General features: G+C 47.0%; 2 protein-coding genes across 2 annotated transcripts; one reads left to right on the plus strand and one right to left on the minus strand.

Annotated features, from left to right (window-relative positions):
* The first annotated feature begins 392 nt into the window (after nt 1-392).
* On the plus strand, nt 393-3,704 carry LOC103054224 (histone H2A type 2-B-like). Its single transcript, XM_007421901.4, has 2 exons — nt 393-501; nt 659-3,704. Exon 2 carries the CDS (start codon nt 745-747, stop codon nt 1,123-1,125), a length of 381 nt encoding a protein of 126 aa, XP_007421963.1. The 5' UTR covers nt 393-501; nt 659-744; the 3' UTR covers nt 1,126-3,704.
* Nucleotides 3,705-9,535: 5,831 nt separating this feature from the next.
* Nucleotides 9,536-11,157, minus strand: H1-10 (H1.10 linker histone). Its single transcript, XM_007421900.4, has one exon. It carries the CDS (start codon nt 10,969-10,971, stop codon nt 10,306-10,308), a length of 666 nt encoding a protein of 221 aa, XP_007421962.1. The 5' UTR covers nt 10,972-11,157; the 3' UTR covers nt 9,536-10,305.
* Nucleotides 11,158-15,216: the final 4,059 nt, after the last annotated feature.

The raw sequence follows: 15,216 nt of genomic DNA on the forward strand, positions 1-15,216 counted from the left end.
ACTCATCCATTTGCACTTGCCACGAGCTGGGGAGCCAGAAACAAAGTAATCCGGAAAAATGAATTCGAAGGAGGACTGAAGAATACCCGGCTTGGCCGTCTCTTGCTCACTCTAAAGCTCTGAGGCAGATCGGCCGCTAAGTAGAAGGAGCAAGCAAGAGAGCGCTTCTCTGCTCGCCCCTCCTTTTGTCCCTCGGTGCCGAAGGCCTCGCGTCTCCCAAGGCTGCTGCTACTGCACGTTAATATACCTAATCACTTCGCACGCATCCAGGTCTTCGGGTCCGCTGCCGTCCTAGTTCCTAGCCGAGACCGAATATGGACGACGCGAGCTACTATGCAAATCAGGGATCGCAGTATCCGCCAATAAGAGCGCAGCTCCGCTCTCTTCGCCGCCAATGGGAAGCCACCGAGAGGATGAGCTTGGATTTATATCCTTCAGCCTCTCGCGCTTGTTGTCATTGCAGCTGCGGGGACTCGGCGACCCTGTGGAGGGTGGCCAACGGTAAGGGGGGGTCCCGGGGAGAGCTAATTGGAGCTCGTGGGTCGGGTCATTAGATCGGGTTGCGGCCACGGGTGGGAGGAGTGTAGAATGCGCGGCGTCGGCGTCCTTCCGCTCGCCGCTCTGCTTACGCTGGTGTTATTTTCTTCCCGTTATCCAGACGAGGCCGCTTCAGCCTGCCTGCTTTGCAAGCGGGTCTCGGGTCTCGGCGCCTAGCTCTTCGCGAGCGCCCAGCCTCGCCTCGTTATGTCCGGCCGAGGTAAATCCGGAGGAAAAGCCAGAGCCAAAGCGAAATCTCGCTCCTCTCGAGCCGGCCTCCAGTTCCCAGTCGGGCGAGTGCATCGGCTGCTGCGGAAAGGCAACTACGCGGAGCGTGTGGGCGCCGGAGCGCCTGTCTATTTAGCCGCTGTGCTCGAGTACCTCTCGGCTGAGATCCTGGAACTGGCCGGCAACGCTGCGCGGGACAACAAAAAGACCCGGATCATCCCGCGGCACCTGCAGCTGGCCATTCGCAACGACGAGGAGCTGAACAAGCTGCTGGGTGGGGTGACCATCGCCCAGGGTGGGGTTCTGCCCAATATCCAGGCCGTGCTGCTGCCCAAGAAGACCCAGAGCTCCAAGAAATGAGGCCGGCTGCCTGGCTAAAGGAAAGCGCGCGGCCATGCATTTCCTTGCGCCCCACCCACAGGATCTGGTGCAGCGGACACCGGACATTGTCTCCTTTCTTCCGCGTCACTTGGCGCAGCCAGTGCCGGGCAGATTTGTTTACCGCATCGTCTGCCCTGGCGCGGCCGGCGCTGAGCCGTCCCTTTCCTCGCTAGCGCTGATGCCGGCCCTCTTCCCGCCTCCCGCCTCCGCGCTGCTGGTGCTACAACCGCTGGGCTTCTCGTGCGCTTTCTCGCCTGACTCGGCCGAGCGCTGAGCCCGCCGCGCTCGTCCCTGCCCGTTTTCAGTTCTAGGGACCGATGTGGGAAGAGCAGTCATCACCATTTTTCGTGTCACAGAAAGGGCACGTGCGTCGGGCCTGGCCGCCACCTAGCGCCCCGCAAATAGATTTTTTGTCTCCGCCCCTTTCCCTGAGACGGTTGAGCCTAACAACATCCATTGCCTTGGAGCTGTGTGATCCATAGCGTCAGCGATGGGGGGGGGGGTCCCCTTTATTTTGCTCCCTTAAATCACTCTTCAATTCCTCTGGAGAAGAGGAGAGGGAAAAGGGATTAGGCTTTTTTTTTTTTTTTTTTAAACCTGGACTGATCGCTGCATTTTTATTTATTTTTGGAGAACTGAAAAAATGGGAGTCATGAAGGTGGGAAAGTCATGAAGCAGCACAGGCCAACATTGGGAAGGAAGGAAACTGGTTAGACAATAGGCCGCAGTGTGTGACAATGCTGATTTTTTTTTTTATCCCCTTCTGTACCTAAAAGGTGAGAGTATACAGAGGAGGGAAGGGTTGGCCTCTACGTTGCTTTCTTGTTTGCACCAATACTCAACCTATTCTCTTAAAACTGCTCTGTCCCAGAGCTGGAGATGGTAATGGATTAATCTCCCTGATGTTGCTGCACATCCCCATTAAATGTGATCATGAATTTAAGGATTAAAAAAAAACATGGGAGGGAAAGAAGTGGCCCGGAAATTCTAAATGTGAAAAGAACTTCTTTTGCTGAGAAAGGAATGGTTTCATATGTTAACTTTTCCCTTGTGTTTGCTTTATGATGAGCTATTGTGTCATTGTGCTGGCCATTCCTGTTTCTTTGTTGAGTTTTGATTTTTGTTGTTGCAACAAAATCTTACCTAGTAAATAACCTTGACTGAGTATGTGACACATCTTTGTCTTATGGTCTTCCCCTCAAGCAGTTCTTGTTACACCTAAGATGTTCCAGAGGCAAAAGTGGAATAGGAGTGCCACCCGCAAGGAAGATTCTCTTTCAAACAAGGGAGGGGAGGGAGGAATGGGGAAGGGAGGTGCTGTTTATCTCTACTTTTAATGTGGTGCATTCAGATCTGAATGTGCTTAACAGTTTATCTGGAAACCCATTTTAAGCAAGGGTCCTTTGAATTTAGGTCTATTTTTGTCCTTTTGATGTCACCCAGAACTAAAATGGCTTAAATCGAAGTATTTTAGTGTGACTGCTTTTGTGGTTTTCAGCCTCAATGATATGTGTTGTTTCCTTGAAACAGTAAGCAGTTTTGTTGTATTTTCTCCCTCCATTATGAATTCTCTTGTAATGTCACCTGTAATGATTGAAGTCTAGCATTTGTACCCTAGTTTGCACTTTAATCTTTACACAGTATTTTTTTTTTGTTCAGAATTTTGCTTCTAGTGCTTAAAATAGAGTGCAAGTATGGTATCCATCTAATTGTAATCCTCAGTAGATTAATGTTTGGAGGTTGGGTTTTTTTAGGAAAAAGAATAATTTATACAAGAGTAAAATATCTAGTTAGTGTTGGTGGTTTACTAAATAGGTGTTTGGATAATGTATGAGCATGGAAGTTGGCCTAGCCTGTCCTGTGATGCCTAGTAGCTGTGGTACCAGAGCCAAATCTTGCTTGCTTAGGTGAAAAGTTTATAGAGCCATGTGCATGCAGCAGTCTCTAGACTATTGAGCAAGTAGAACCTGTAATCCTATATATGGTCAGCTGTGTGTGTGCAGTTAATAGCATGTGTTCAAATCATCATGTGGGATGTAAATCTGTGGATGAACTATTGTCTTGCTCTGGATTCAGCTAAGGACATCTAGACCAGTGGAGGTTGGGATGCTTTAATAACGGGATAAAGAAAATGGTTTGTTCAGTCAGTTGCTGGTAGAGTGTACAGTCTCATTAGTGATGCTCAAGAAATAGAACCTCTATCCATCCATGTCTGTTTGTCTTGCCTGTCTCCCATTACAGACCCAGGGAAAAAAGACCTCTTGGATTTAAATAGCTATCTCATTCTTCTGGCATCGGACCAGGCAGGCTCTTGCTTTCTGTGAGAATGAACACTGATTGCATCACTGAAGGGAAGGGATCCTTTAAATGCAAATAATGGCTGAAAAGTGGAAAACAAGAGTTCCTTTATTTGTGTTTTTCTGTCTTTTAAAAATTATTTTCAAAATCAGTATTTTGTGTTTTGTCAACTATTGCTTTGTATTAGAAAATGCAAAAGTTGTGATACTGGAAAGTGCGAAACAAATATTAAACTGATTCAGTCTTGAGTACATATCAAATTGTTTCTCAACAACATGTCATTTATTTATCTCCTTGGGATTCTTTGGTTCTTAGAAAAAGAAATGGCTAGAAATATTGTTGGGAGAAAGGAAAGATGAAAAGCAGAAATTTGTTTAATCACCTTGTCTGGAGTGCAAGTCCCTTAACTTCGGTTCCCAGCTCATTCTTTCCATCTGAGGTACAAAAAGTGTGGAAGATGGATGGGCAGCTAATGGCTCTGAACCTCTTTCTTTAGGTTCTGGAGGCTCCTCCAAATGTGATTGCTGAAACTTTTGAAACAGGCTATGTGAAATCTGTAGAGTAAATCTGCAAGTAGACTAGTTTTTTTATTATTGTTATTCATCTCCCCAAACAGAGGGCATTTGAAAATTCATTGTGCCCCTCCACCCCATAAGTACAGATCATGATGACTAAAAGATGGTTCACCCATAATGCAGATGAGCATCTTGACATTCTGTGTTTTCATTGTTTTGAAATGCATTTTGGTGAATGGTCATTTAATAATCTGTAAGCATGAAAGCCATTTTTGCATTTATCTGATCCGTGAATCAATCCTGTTTTCCTCTGACTTAGTTCACTCCCTCTTTTTCAACTCTTCAGGAGTAGTACCTTAATATCAGGATTTCAGTGTTAATAGAAGTACATGCAGGCAAAGGCCCCCTACTCACTTTAAGCATTTGAATCATCAAGGTTTTCCTGTCAACTCCTATACATGCTGAATTCCTGATTGGTGTTACAGTTCTGTAAGCTTTTATGGCACCAGTCTGCTTGGTTGCCATTAAGTATGCTATGATTAGAGGATGAAGCCAAAGGGAAGCATATTCAGTTAGAAAAAAGTTTGAAGTAAAATGGAACAAGTCTTGTGTGTCTCCTGCTGGAGGGCCAACCAATGTACATAGGGCCCTTATAAATATTTTCAAAGTCTGACTCAAATGGAACCTGTTATCTCTAGTTGTGATGAGCCCTACCTAACAATATGGCCTTTTGATCTGTTTTACTTAATTGTATATTAACATGTGGGGCTTGTTTACATGAATAGTCAAAACTAACATTAGAAGGCATGCCTTAATTGCAAAGATGGGTGCTAATACTATAGTGCAGAATGTTTATGCGTCACACATGTGGGCATGTAAAATTCTACTTTGCAGATGTTCAGAAGTAATGCTCCTACTGTTGCTTTGGCCCTCTTGTTTTCCTTCCTCTAACCCCAACTCCCCAAAAAGACACAAAGCAGACGTCAGGGATTAAAAGATGGCAGACTGAAAAAGCCTTTTGTGACTTAATTTTTGCTATAACAATGCACATACTTTGTCTGCAGGCCTAATTCTTATTCTGTATTTGCTTTATACCATATGAAATACTTCTGAACAAGGGGCAAGTGGTTAAGGGACATCTGTGTTCAATTTAATGATGCCTATACTGCTTTTAAGGGGTGCCATTCTAAGTGTTGTGCTTAGCTTTCAATGTGAGATTGTGTATTCCTTAAGTATATCTTTTTAATAGTGAAAATAGTGAGGTAGACTTGAACACAATTCCCTTAAAATGAGGAGTAAGTTAATTATCTAAGACTTCTACTACTGACCAAGCTCAAACATCAATACTGTGTGGCTGTGCATTCTATATCATTTTTATTTTAAATAGGATTAAATTATTTTGTCACTGTCTGAAGCTTCCTGCCTGTGATAAGAGTAAATGAGTGTAAGGGGCTGCAAATTGCTATTACTAATAAAATCAGTATTATAGCCCTCCTTTCTCTAAAGAAGAAGTGAATGACTATAACAATTCCCATTTGTGACTGGAAGTAGCTGCTTCGAAGACTCAAATGTGTTTTGGGAGATAACTCTCTTCAAAAGGTTAAACTCACTGTTACATGTCCAAGCTTCACTCTCTGACTGCAGGTATTTCTCCTAGTTTGGTCCCCAGTCCATTCCAGAGGATCATCCAACCCAAGATACAAGTTGCTGCAAAGAAATTTGGATTGCCAGAAATGTTCTTTCCATTGGCAGAACAACATAAATGGATCCAATCCATTGACTCTTAGTGAATAACTGATGCCCAAAGAATTTAAATAAATGCAGATAAATAAACTTAACAATATCCTAACAAGAACCACGGACTTCCATTTAAAAGATATTCTGTCCAATCTGTAGAAAGCTATGGAGGTTTAACAGAAGTCTCACCAGTTAGGTCTATAGTAGTGGGATGTTTCCATATAAGGTAATTATTACAATTTCTTACATTGCTTTCATTGATTTTTTAAAATTTCTGATTAAAATAATTAGATTGGGCAAAACTGGTGGAACAACTCAATTTCCTCCACTCCAAAATGTTGCCTTCAAAATAGTTTGTGTTATATACTGCTTTTTTGTTGTTTTTACCATGTAGACTAAAATTACAGAGATGGGGTGTGTTGTACTATTCTCTCCTTTTTTCTGTTCTTGCCTTTGTTTTTATTGCAGTCATTTCTTTGTTAGCAGTTTTGTTACATGACCAACAAACTTAGGCATCTGGGTGGAGCGGGGCAAATGACAAAACATGCATTGAGTCATAACCTCTGTCCCTTACATATTTGTGTGCAACATGGCACAAGTATGAAAGGACAGAGCTTGCATTATGATGCCACAACTTGTGTTTTGTCATTTTTGGTACCATTGTGGTTAGGAGCAGACCCCTCTACCAACAAATTAACTGGAAAATTTGTATTTTGTTATTTGAAAAACTGAAGCTGACTTGTGTGTTGACATGCAAAAGTATTAGATCACTTTATTAACAGTGTTTAGGTATGCAAGTAGATAAAATAGGGTGGGTTTTTTCTACCTAGATACTACTTACACTTAGCTTTATCTGCTGCTGTTATATGAGGTTTAAAACTGCTGTAAAGCATCTTGAAAATGGTGGAAATGCTAATTCTATGGAGCTTTACTCTTACTCCCTCCCCCCCCCTTGTGGCTTCTACTTGCTTTAAGAAAGCCCTTGGTTCTGTGACCTTACTTAAACTGGATATGATGTTGAGTTTCTTACCATCTAATTTCCCATAGATATGCACTACTTCCATGACCTGTCTTCATCTGTGCCAGAATTGTGAATACCATGTCCCTAAAACAAGCTATATTATTAACATCTCTGATTGTAGACCAACAATACCCCAGTCTGGGTATTAAAGTTTACTTTGTTCTTACAATTTACCATTATCAGAATAAGATTGTAGCAGCTGCTGTGTTTTCATGAGCCATAGAAACCTCTACTGATGGGTAACAATTGTTCTTTTCTCTACTACCTCCCTCCTCTTGTAGTGGTCAAAACTAATTTGTTGTTGGGATGAGTACTTTTCAGACTTGAGACTGGTTCTTCCCTTTGGTAAAATAATGGAGCAGCATCAGGTGCAGATGATGAGGGCAGAATAATGGTTAACCATATGTGACCCTGTGTTTCCATCTAAGGTAGCCTATTCCCCTGAAGTAGGGTGGAGAATGCTTTCTCCTTGCCAGTTGAATGAGAGTAAGATTTAAGTTCTGTTTGACTTCTATAAACAGAAGGGGTAGTGGGAAGAGGAGTGCCATCATCTTGCCAAGAGTAAGCCCTAGGGGGCAATAGGCAACTCTTTCTTATGTAAGTTTTTTCTGGCTTTGCCTGCTGCCACTTTTACCCCTGGGTAACACATGTATCATTATATTGTGCAAATTATGCAATGGTGTAATTTGCCCCCCTTGCTACACCTGTAAGCATCTCTGGTGCTTTCAATCTTTCTGCCCAGAGCCCAGAAATACAGTGCTCAACAGCCCCTGTGCCAATCTCAGACCCCAAGGATTAACTATGTAATGATGTAGTCTTGCAGACTGGGAAGGTTTTAATGGATAAAACAAATGTAGCCAAGTCATAAATGGGGAAAAAAGCTTATTGAGGAAGACTACAATTCCAAGCAAAACCAATACAGTCACCTTGATTAAACTAGTTACTCCTTTTTAAAATCAGGTCTTGAGTTTCAGAACAGGTCGTTGCAGAAAAGATAGTTGGAAAGAGAGTTTTGGGACCTTCTGTGTGGATGTTTATAGCAGGTCCTTATTGTTTTCTTGATCCTTTACATTTTCTTGCTCCCTCTCTGAGCAGTTATCCCCAGTTTTACAGAATGAAGACAGAAAGTGAAAGCCAGACTCTTCTGGGATACTGCTGCTTTTCCCAAAGACAACACTATCTGATGTTCCAGCTCTTGGTCAGCACATTCAAGATTATCTAATGCCTAGCCCACTTTTCTAATGATCTTTCCTGGTATTATAAAGGTGCAGTCTGGTTTTTACCAATTTTCCCATCATATCTATGGGATTATGTGGGAGAGGCTCTTCTTGAAAGCAAAAGCTGATTTCTATCTACCCAGATTTCCCAGAATGGAATCAATTCATTAGATTATTTAGGAGATACTTAGTTACAAGGAATATAATACATGTCCTTCACCGGTATTTGTTAGATGCGAACAGTATGTCTTGCCTCAGCACCCTGGTTTTTGCATTCAGCCTGACCTCTACAGTTTATACTGAATTAGAAAAGGGGCTTTTGATATGGGAGAGACAGGAAGGAGGAAATTCAGAGCCAATTTTGTTACAAACAGTTTGGGGTTCCTTTCCTATACACGCACAACACACGCCGCTAAAAAGTGATCCGCTGTGATCGGAGGGGCGGGAAGAGCGACTAGTTACCACCAGCAGCAGCCGCATTATACCGGTTTTGAGAGCGTTACCCTAGAGCAGCCCAAACCGTGAGGTGTGCCTCCCTCGGGGAGGTGCAGACAGAGTTCAGGGGAGGTGCGAAGAACCTTTTAGTTACATTGTCACAATAAATCCACGTTTCCCAAAATTTCGTTGTATTGTTTTCATTGTTTAATTGTGTTCATTTCGGTGTTTGGATTTTTAAGGGAGCTGCGTACATTAAGATTGCACACTAAAGGGAGGTGTGATAGCAAAAAGTTTAGGAGCCCCTGCCCGATAAAGCCTTTCTAAAATATGAAAGCCTGCAATTTCAAGGCGATGGATCAGATCGCGTCTTGGCAATGAGGGACCACAGAGCGCTGCGAGAGAAACAGGAGAGGAGGGCGAACGTAGACAGCGCACCGCCTTGAGTCTCTCCCCCTCCCACCCAGAATCTGCGAATCTGGACCCTTCCGTCAGATGAGGCTACTTCCGCCCAGTAATCGCTCTTCTCGCACTGCCCAATCAGCAGACCGCCCTCGCCAGATGACCCGTTCTCAGAGGCTGGGAATGGGAGGATCGCCGACGGGGCGGGGCTTCGTAAAATCTCCGGATGCCTCTATTGGCTTCGTAAAATGTCCGGATTCGTCCGCCTCGGGATGGGCGTGGGAGGGGGAGAGGGGGTGATGCTCCTGGAGTTGCTCAGAGGCGCCGCTTCACCTTTTTCGTCCTTTCGGTCCCGTGCGGCTCCGCTGCGCCCCATACGAGGCTACCCCAGAATGTACGATCTGTAGCAAGGAGAGACCCCAGGGGAAGAAACAGGAGCGGGGACCGCACCTTTGCCAAAAGCGCGGATTAGGCGGAGGGGAAGCAATCAGCCACGCCCACGCTCAGTTGCATTCATAGAGGGAGGGCGCCAACTTCGTCGAAGCAGCCCGATTCCCCTCTCGTTCGGGCAGGTCGTCTGCGCCGCGCCCCTCGATCACGTCCACCTTGAAACCCCAATTCCTCAGGATATGATTTCGGGATCTTATGCTCGATTCCAACGCCCCTGTATCCCATCTTCCCAGAAATATAATCGACTATCTCGTTTCGATTTTGAATATTAAAACATCGAGGAAGCAGAACGTGAGAAAATGTTTTAAACGATTTATTGAACAAAAACACAAGGAAATAAAAAAAGGCATTTGAAGACGAGACCTGAAAAGGACGATACGAAATCTTGTAGGCGAAGGAGAACTGCACTGCCCCCCTCCCCACCCCCAGATTCAGCTAGATACGTATTTCAAACCTGCAGTGATTGCGCAAGTCTTCGAGGTAAAATCAGCCCACTCCGCTGGTCACTTGGTCCCACGCGACCGCCGCCCCCTACCCCGCATGCAGCGCCGGCAGCACTTCAGGCCCAGGAGCGGCGCGGACGCCTATGCAACCAACAGGCTGTTGCCATGGCATCCCGGCCATTAGAGAGGCGGCTGGCAGTTCAGAGTTTAGGGATCCACCGAGGACGCCCCCTTCCCCCGAAGTGCCTGGGGGCGGATGACAAGGGGGGCCGAACCCCACCCAGATTTATGGGTGGGGGAGTATTTACAACGATATCACGCTACTTTTGCAGAACACAAAAGCAGAAAAGCAAGCCTCAATGGCACAATATTCCAATAAAAAGGAAAGGGTGTGGGGTGAACGTACAAACTTCCCACGATCCAAAATGCCCCAATCATCCTGATGGGGTCTGTGGAGGAAAGAAGTGCTATTTTACACACACCCGCCTTCCGGGGGAGGAAATGATGCAGAAATGAGGCCAAAGAGACAAAAATCAAAGCTGGCTCTGTGCTTCGAGCTAAAGTCAGCGTCCTGGGGCCCAAAAGTCTTGGGTCGAAGGACAACGGAAGCTGCCATCTTCCCTCCAAGTTTGGGGGCAGTCTCATTTCCTGCTCTTGAGAGCCTTGGGCTTCGCCGATTTTTTCACCTTCTTGGCGCTGGGGGAAGCGGCGCTTTTCTTGGGGGCTTTCTTCGCTTTCACCTTGTCTTTCTTGGCGGTCCCGCCGCCGGCGCCTTTCTTGTGCGATTTCTTCTCCAGCTTTTTGCTCTTGGCGACGGGCTTCTTCTCGACCTTCCGCGAGGTGGACGCCGCGACCGCCTTCTTGTGGGATTTGGCGTGGGAGCCGCCGCCGCCGCCGGCGCCCCCCTCGCTTCCCCCCTCGAGCTTTTTCCTGTTGAGCTTGAAGGAGCCGTTGGCGCCGGTGCCTTTCACTTGGAGCAAAGTGTCGTTTTGTACCAGCGCCTTGATGGAGTATTTGAGATAGGTCCGCCCGTTTTGCTGGTCGAACCAAGCCACTTTCTTGGCTTCGTTGTAGATTTTGGCCAGCGAGGAGCCATTTCGCTCGCCCAGTTTGCGGATGGATTCCACCACCAGCTGGCTGTACTTGCCAGGCTGGTTCTTTTTCTTGTTGTTTTTCTTCTTCTTGGAAGGGGAGAGCGCCGACACGCCACCTTTGGCTTTCTTGGCCGCCCCTTTCTTTTCTGGAGCCAGAGGCGCCTCTTCCGCCTCGGTCAGCGGCAGGTCAGCTTCTTCCAGTTCCACAGACATACTGGAAAAGCGCACCGGCTTTCACTCTAAAAGTGCTGGGAGCGAGCGCCTGGCTGGCCCTCAGAGCTTGTTTTTCGCTGAGATGCTCTCGGTCGCGGGGTAGCGGAGGCAAGAAAGAAGCACAGCGACCAAGCGCAGCTACCCTCCGTGTCGCCTGAGAAAAGCAATCTGCCTGGGCGGGCTTCTCCACAGCTCCTTATATGCGCCAGGAGCGGACCATGTTGAGAACAACAACAGGGAGCGAGAAGGCAAGCTCTAAATTGTGCTTTTTGTGGCCCCTTCGCCGAGGTCTCTTGCGCGCGTCCGGCGCCGTAGGGGCAAGATGCGGTTGGCATCTGCTGCTCCCGACGGTGCCTGATCGAGCTGCCTGGGTATCACAGTTTTCCGGACGTGGGAAAGGCTCTTCAGAGTCGATTTTAAGGGCGCACCCTATACTGGGGAAAGACAGTGGATAGGGGTGCCTTATATCGAGGGCTCTAGACATCCCAGGAAGAGCCCCCGCTCTCAGGGAGCGCATGGCTCGGATAGGAAAGCGGGGGCCGCGTGTCTCTGTCCAGTCGGGGGGCGCTGACGATCCTCGGGGGGCGCACTAGCCCTGGGTTAATTTGTTGTAACTAACACACTGGACGCCCTCACGTGGTCGGCTGCAGCAGCACGGAGCCGGTGAGCAGTTTTCAGGGGGGTCCCCGCCCGAACTGGAGGGGCCGTGACTCAAGGGACTGCGGGGTTCAGAAAGGGCAGGATTTGGCCCGCCGGGGACCCAAATTGTAGAGGGCACCATCCCGCAGCCTGAATGCAGAGCTGAGTAGAATCTCTCCCAGCATCAAGGAGGGCAGCAGTCCTGATGGAGGCGTTTTTGGTCTCGAGTTTGAAAAACAGACGATACGGCAGAGAAAAGGGGCGCTGTCAGGAAAAGTCTGAGGGCAGAGGGATGCGAGAGTAGCAGTTACTCGCACTGGCGAAACTGGCGCGGGGCAGCAGGGCAGGCGGAAGGAGTCTCTTCGAATAGAATTAGGAGCAGCCAAAAGGACGGCAGGGGCGCAAATTTCTTGCGGAGACTTTGGGATCGGTATGTATTTGCAGCGGGAGGATGGCAGCTTCTTTAGTACTGGCGGCGGGGATGCTTGGACTTGGACTTACGGCCGGCAAATCTCTGCCGGGCGCCCGTTCCCCGCTCGCTTTTTCAGTTCGCGGTAACGCTGGAAAGCAGCGCCACGCGAGGGGCGGGTGAAGACCGAGGGACGCCACTGTGGGTCACCTCCTCTCTCTGCCCCCCTCTTTGAGCTGGGGGCGGAGAAGAGAAGCAACTTTTAGTCCCTGGTGGCATGAGGAGATTGGCGGCGGGAAAAGGGGGAGAACCTCAGTCGCTTAATGGCGGAGGGGCCCGCACAGCAGAGCCTCGTTTTCAGAACAGGCACACCTTCGTTTCCCCGACTGAAGGGAAAAGAGACCTTCGGGCAAGAAGCGCGACCCATTTCTGAGAACCTCGGGCTATGAGGGCGCCTCGTACTCCCCCCCCCCCCCCGGCGATGCCCTCTTTTCGCCTAGCAACCCTCCTCCCTCGGGCTGCGCTCGACTTCGCCTCCTTCCGAGCCACGTATTTTGGAGCGCTTTGCCGAGAGCAGGCGCGGGGAATGTATGTTTGTTTGTTTGTAAGTAATCCGGAGGGGGAAGATCTTCAGTGATTCCCGGTAGGAGGCGGTGGGCGGGGCAGGCTGCGTGCTTTGAAGCCCTATAGCGGGAGAAGAGGGCGAAAGAGAGGGAGGAGGGAGAACGTTTCTGTATGGAGAGAAGCAGAATTAAAGTGAAATCTCGCCGCTAAGCCGGAGAAGACTGGCAACAGCCTCGACTTCGTCGCTCCACAGGTCTTCGCCGCTGCCGCTGCCGCTGCCGCCTACGTCCCAATGGTTTGGACCACCCGAAAAGTTGCCACCCCGCGCTTCCTTTGCCCTCAAGCGAGACTTGATAACGCGAAAAGGCAACGCAGAGCTCAGCGATGAGAGGAGCCTCGTGAATCGGGGGCGCGCCGGCCGCCAGCTGCGCCATCAGCTCCCGGATCTTCAACCTGCTGTACGTGCCTCGCAGCCTTACCTTTTCTTCTGCATTTCCCCCCGCAATGCCTCCCCGCGCCTGATTAAGAGTGGAGTTTGCGCAGAAAAGAACTCGCGGTCAGCAAGCATCGCTGGAGCTGTTGGTTTGGGACGTCGGTAGATGAACAGAAAGTTGCTCACGACTTAAGCGAGCAAAAATTGAGGTTTGGGGTCACCGAAGTGAGCCCTTGCAGTTTGTTAGAAAGTGTCTAACAAACTTCATGTCTGAAGTTGTTGCTGGAGATTCGGTTTTAACAAACTGAGAGGGAGTCCCAGGATGGTGTCAGAACTGCTTGTTTCTAGGGAGCCAGGGTCTTCTGTCCCAAGGTTAGAAATTGCTTCCAAAGGCTGGGATCCCTGGCCTTTTCCTACCTAGTCTTTGGCTGCCACAAACACTTACAGGCACCTTGGCTTCTCTCAAAAGTATGTGAAGCTATCAATCCCCCCCCCCCCCCACACACACACACCTCTCACCTTGCCTCTTACTTCACTACTGGATCAGCTTTCCGCCTAGCACCCTCAGATGTTTGCAGACTCTCAGAGTTCCCTGTCAATGTGGTGAACACACAGTCATTTTTAGTCTTAATACTGTACTGTAGTTCTTTTCAGCAGAAAGTTCAAAATTCTTCTTGGTTTTACAGAACTGAGGAAAATCAGCAAATACTACCTAATACTGTTTTTAAAGGTATTGGAGGCCTTCCTTTGGAGCTTAAAAAATCTTGAGGGTGGATTTTAACTCAAGTCACACTGATTTTAATAGAGTCTACTTTCTAGTCAGTTATGGGACTGAATCTATCTTTTATTACTCCAAGCTACAACTGGATTCCATTAAAAATAAGGTAATGGCTCCCCATTGGCAGAAGCAATTCTTCACAGATAGTTCCTAGGTCCACTTTTGCCATCTCTACTTAAAAACTGAGTATTCCATTTGAAAACAGACTTTAGCCTGAAAACTTTCAGTCAAGAGTAGACACCTCGGGCTAAATGGACAACTTGTCTGATCTGGGAAAGGGTAGCTTCTTAAGCCTCCCATATTGCTTCCAAGAGCTAGGATGAACCAGATGTTAAATAGACCTGTAGGCCCTGATTGCGCAGTGCATGTAATCCATGCAGCCCTAACCCAGTCCTACTTTATTAGTAGCTATCAAAGGGAACAATTATGATAACCGGACTAAGAGCAGTCCTTTGGGTGGAACCTGATGCACTTCCTCCAATCCTACTAGTTTTTGCATGAAACTCATGCTGGGAGAGTATCAGCAAGGCTTCACTACATGAGTTGCCATTTCTCCATTTGTCAGCAGGCAGCAATAAGCATGACCTGGGGATGGCAGCCAGTCAGGGTTTGGGAAATGCTTTCCATGTGTACTGCAATGCACAGGGATGCTTTTTCAACTGCTCTGCATTTCCAATGTTTTATTCAAGGACTGGAAACCCTGAGTGTCCGTGAGAGGCATGAGAGGGAGAAAATGACAACACATGTGACCTCATTGCACAAATGATGCAACTTATGTACTTGTGTCACATGTTACGATATAAGTACATCAGGTTGAAATTTGTGTGATTACTTCACCATGTGCGTGTCCTCATTTTGCTGCCATTGTGGTTTGTTTCAGATGCCGCTGCTGGAAACTACTCCACATTGGACTGGTTTGGGATGTTTGCATGACATGAATGATCAGAAAAGGACAGTGTAGCTTAAACCAACCTCAGGTCTGTTGTGGATTAATAATAATCCTTTCCTGCCTTATTGCTGACTGAGCTGTGGTGTTTTTTTATTAATATATTATTTCATTGCTAGAGAGAGAGCGAGTGAAAGAGAGAGAGAAACTAATAGAAATCTAAAGCAATATATAAAATTAACAAAGTAAAAAATAAGAAAAAATAAAATATTATAAAAATGCATTTTAAAAAGAATATATACCAGCAAATTAAACTTGAGCAGATGGAATAATATTGTTCAGTCTTTTCATTATGTTGGGAAAGAGCCAATCAAAAGACACGTGTCTTCAATCTGGGATATTACATCTGCAACGGCCATATCTTTCCATCAAAGCAGAACAGTATTTATTGTTGTTGCCCATGCTTGATAAATCCAAAGTTCTTCATAAATCAATATATTCCAGGTTTTGAGTGCACTGGTCAGCACCACAGTAAC

Source organism: Python bivittatus, unplaced genomic scaffold, assembly GCF_059951505.1.
Source record: "Python bivittatus isolate LINGU-HERP-01145 unplaced genomic scaffold, Pbiv_v1 ctg000080_np1212, whole genome shotgun sequence".
Taxonomy (NCBI): Eukaryota; Metazoa; Chordata; class Lepidosauria; order Squamata; family Pythonidae; genus Python; species Python bivittatus.

What these genes read in the sequence shown, in the direction of transcription:
- LOC103054224 (XM_007421901.4), top strand. Translation starts at nt 745, where the DNA reads ATGTCCGGCCGAGGTAAATCCGGAGGAAAAGCCAGAGCCAAAGCGAAA.
- H1-10 (XM_007421900.4), bottom strand. Translation starts at nt 10,971, where the DNA reads ATGTCTGTGGAACTGGAAGAAGCTGACCTGCCGCTGACCGAGGCGGAA.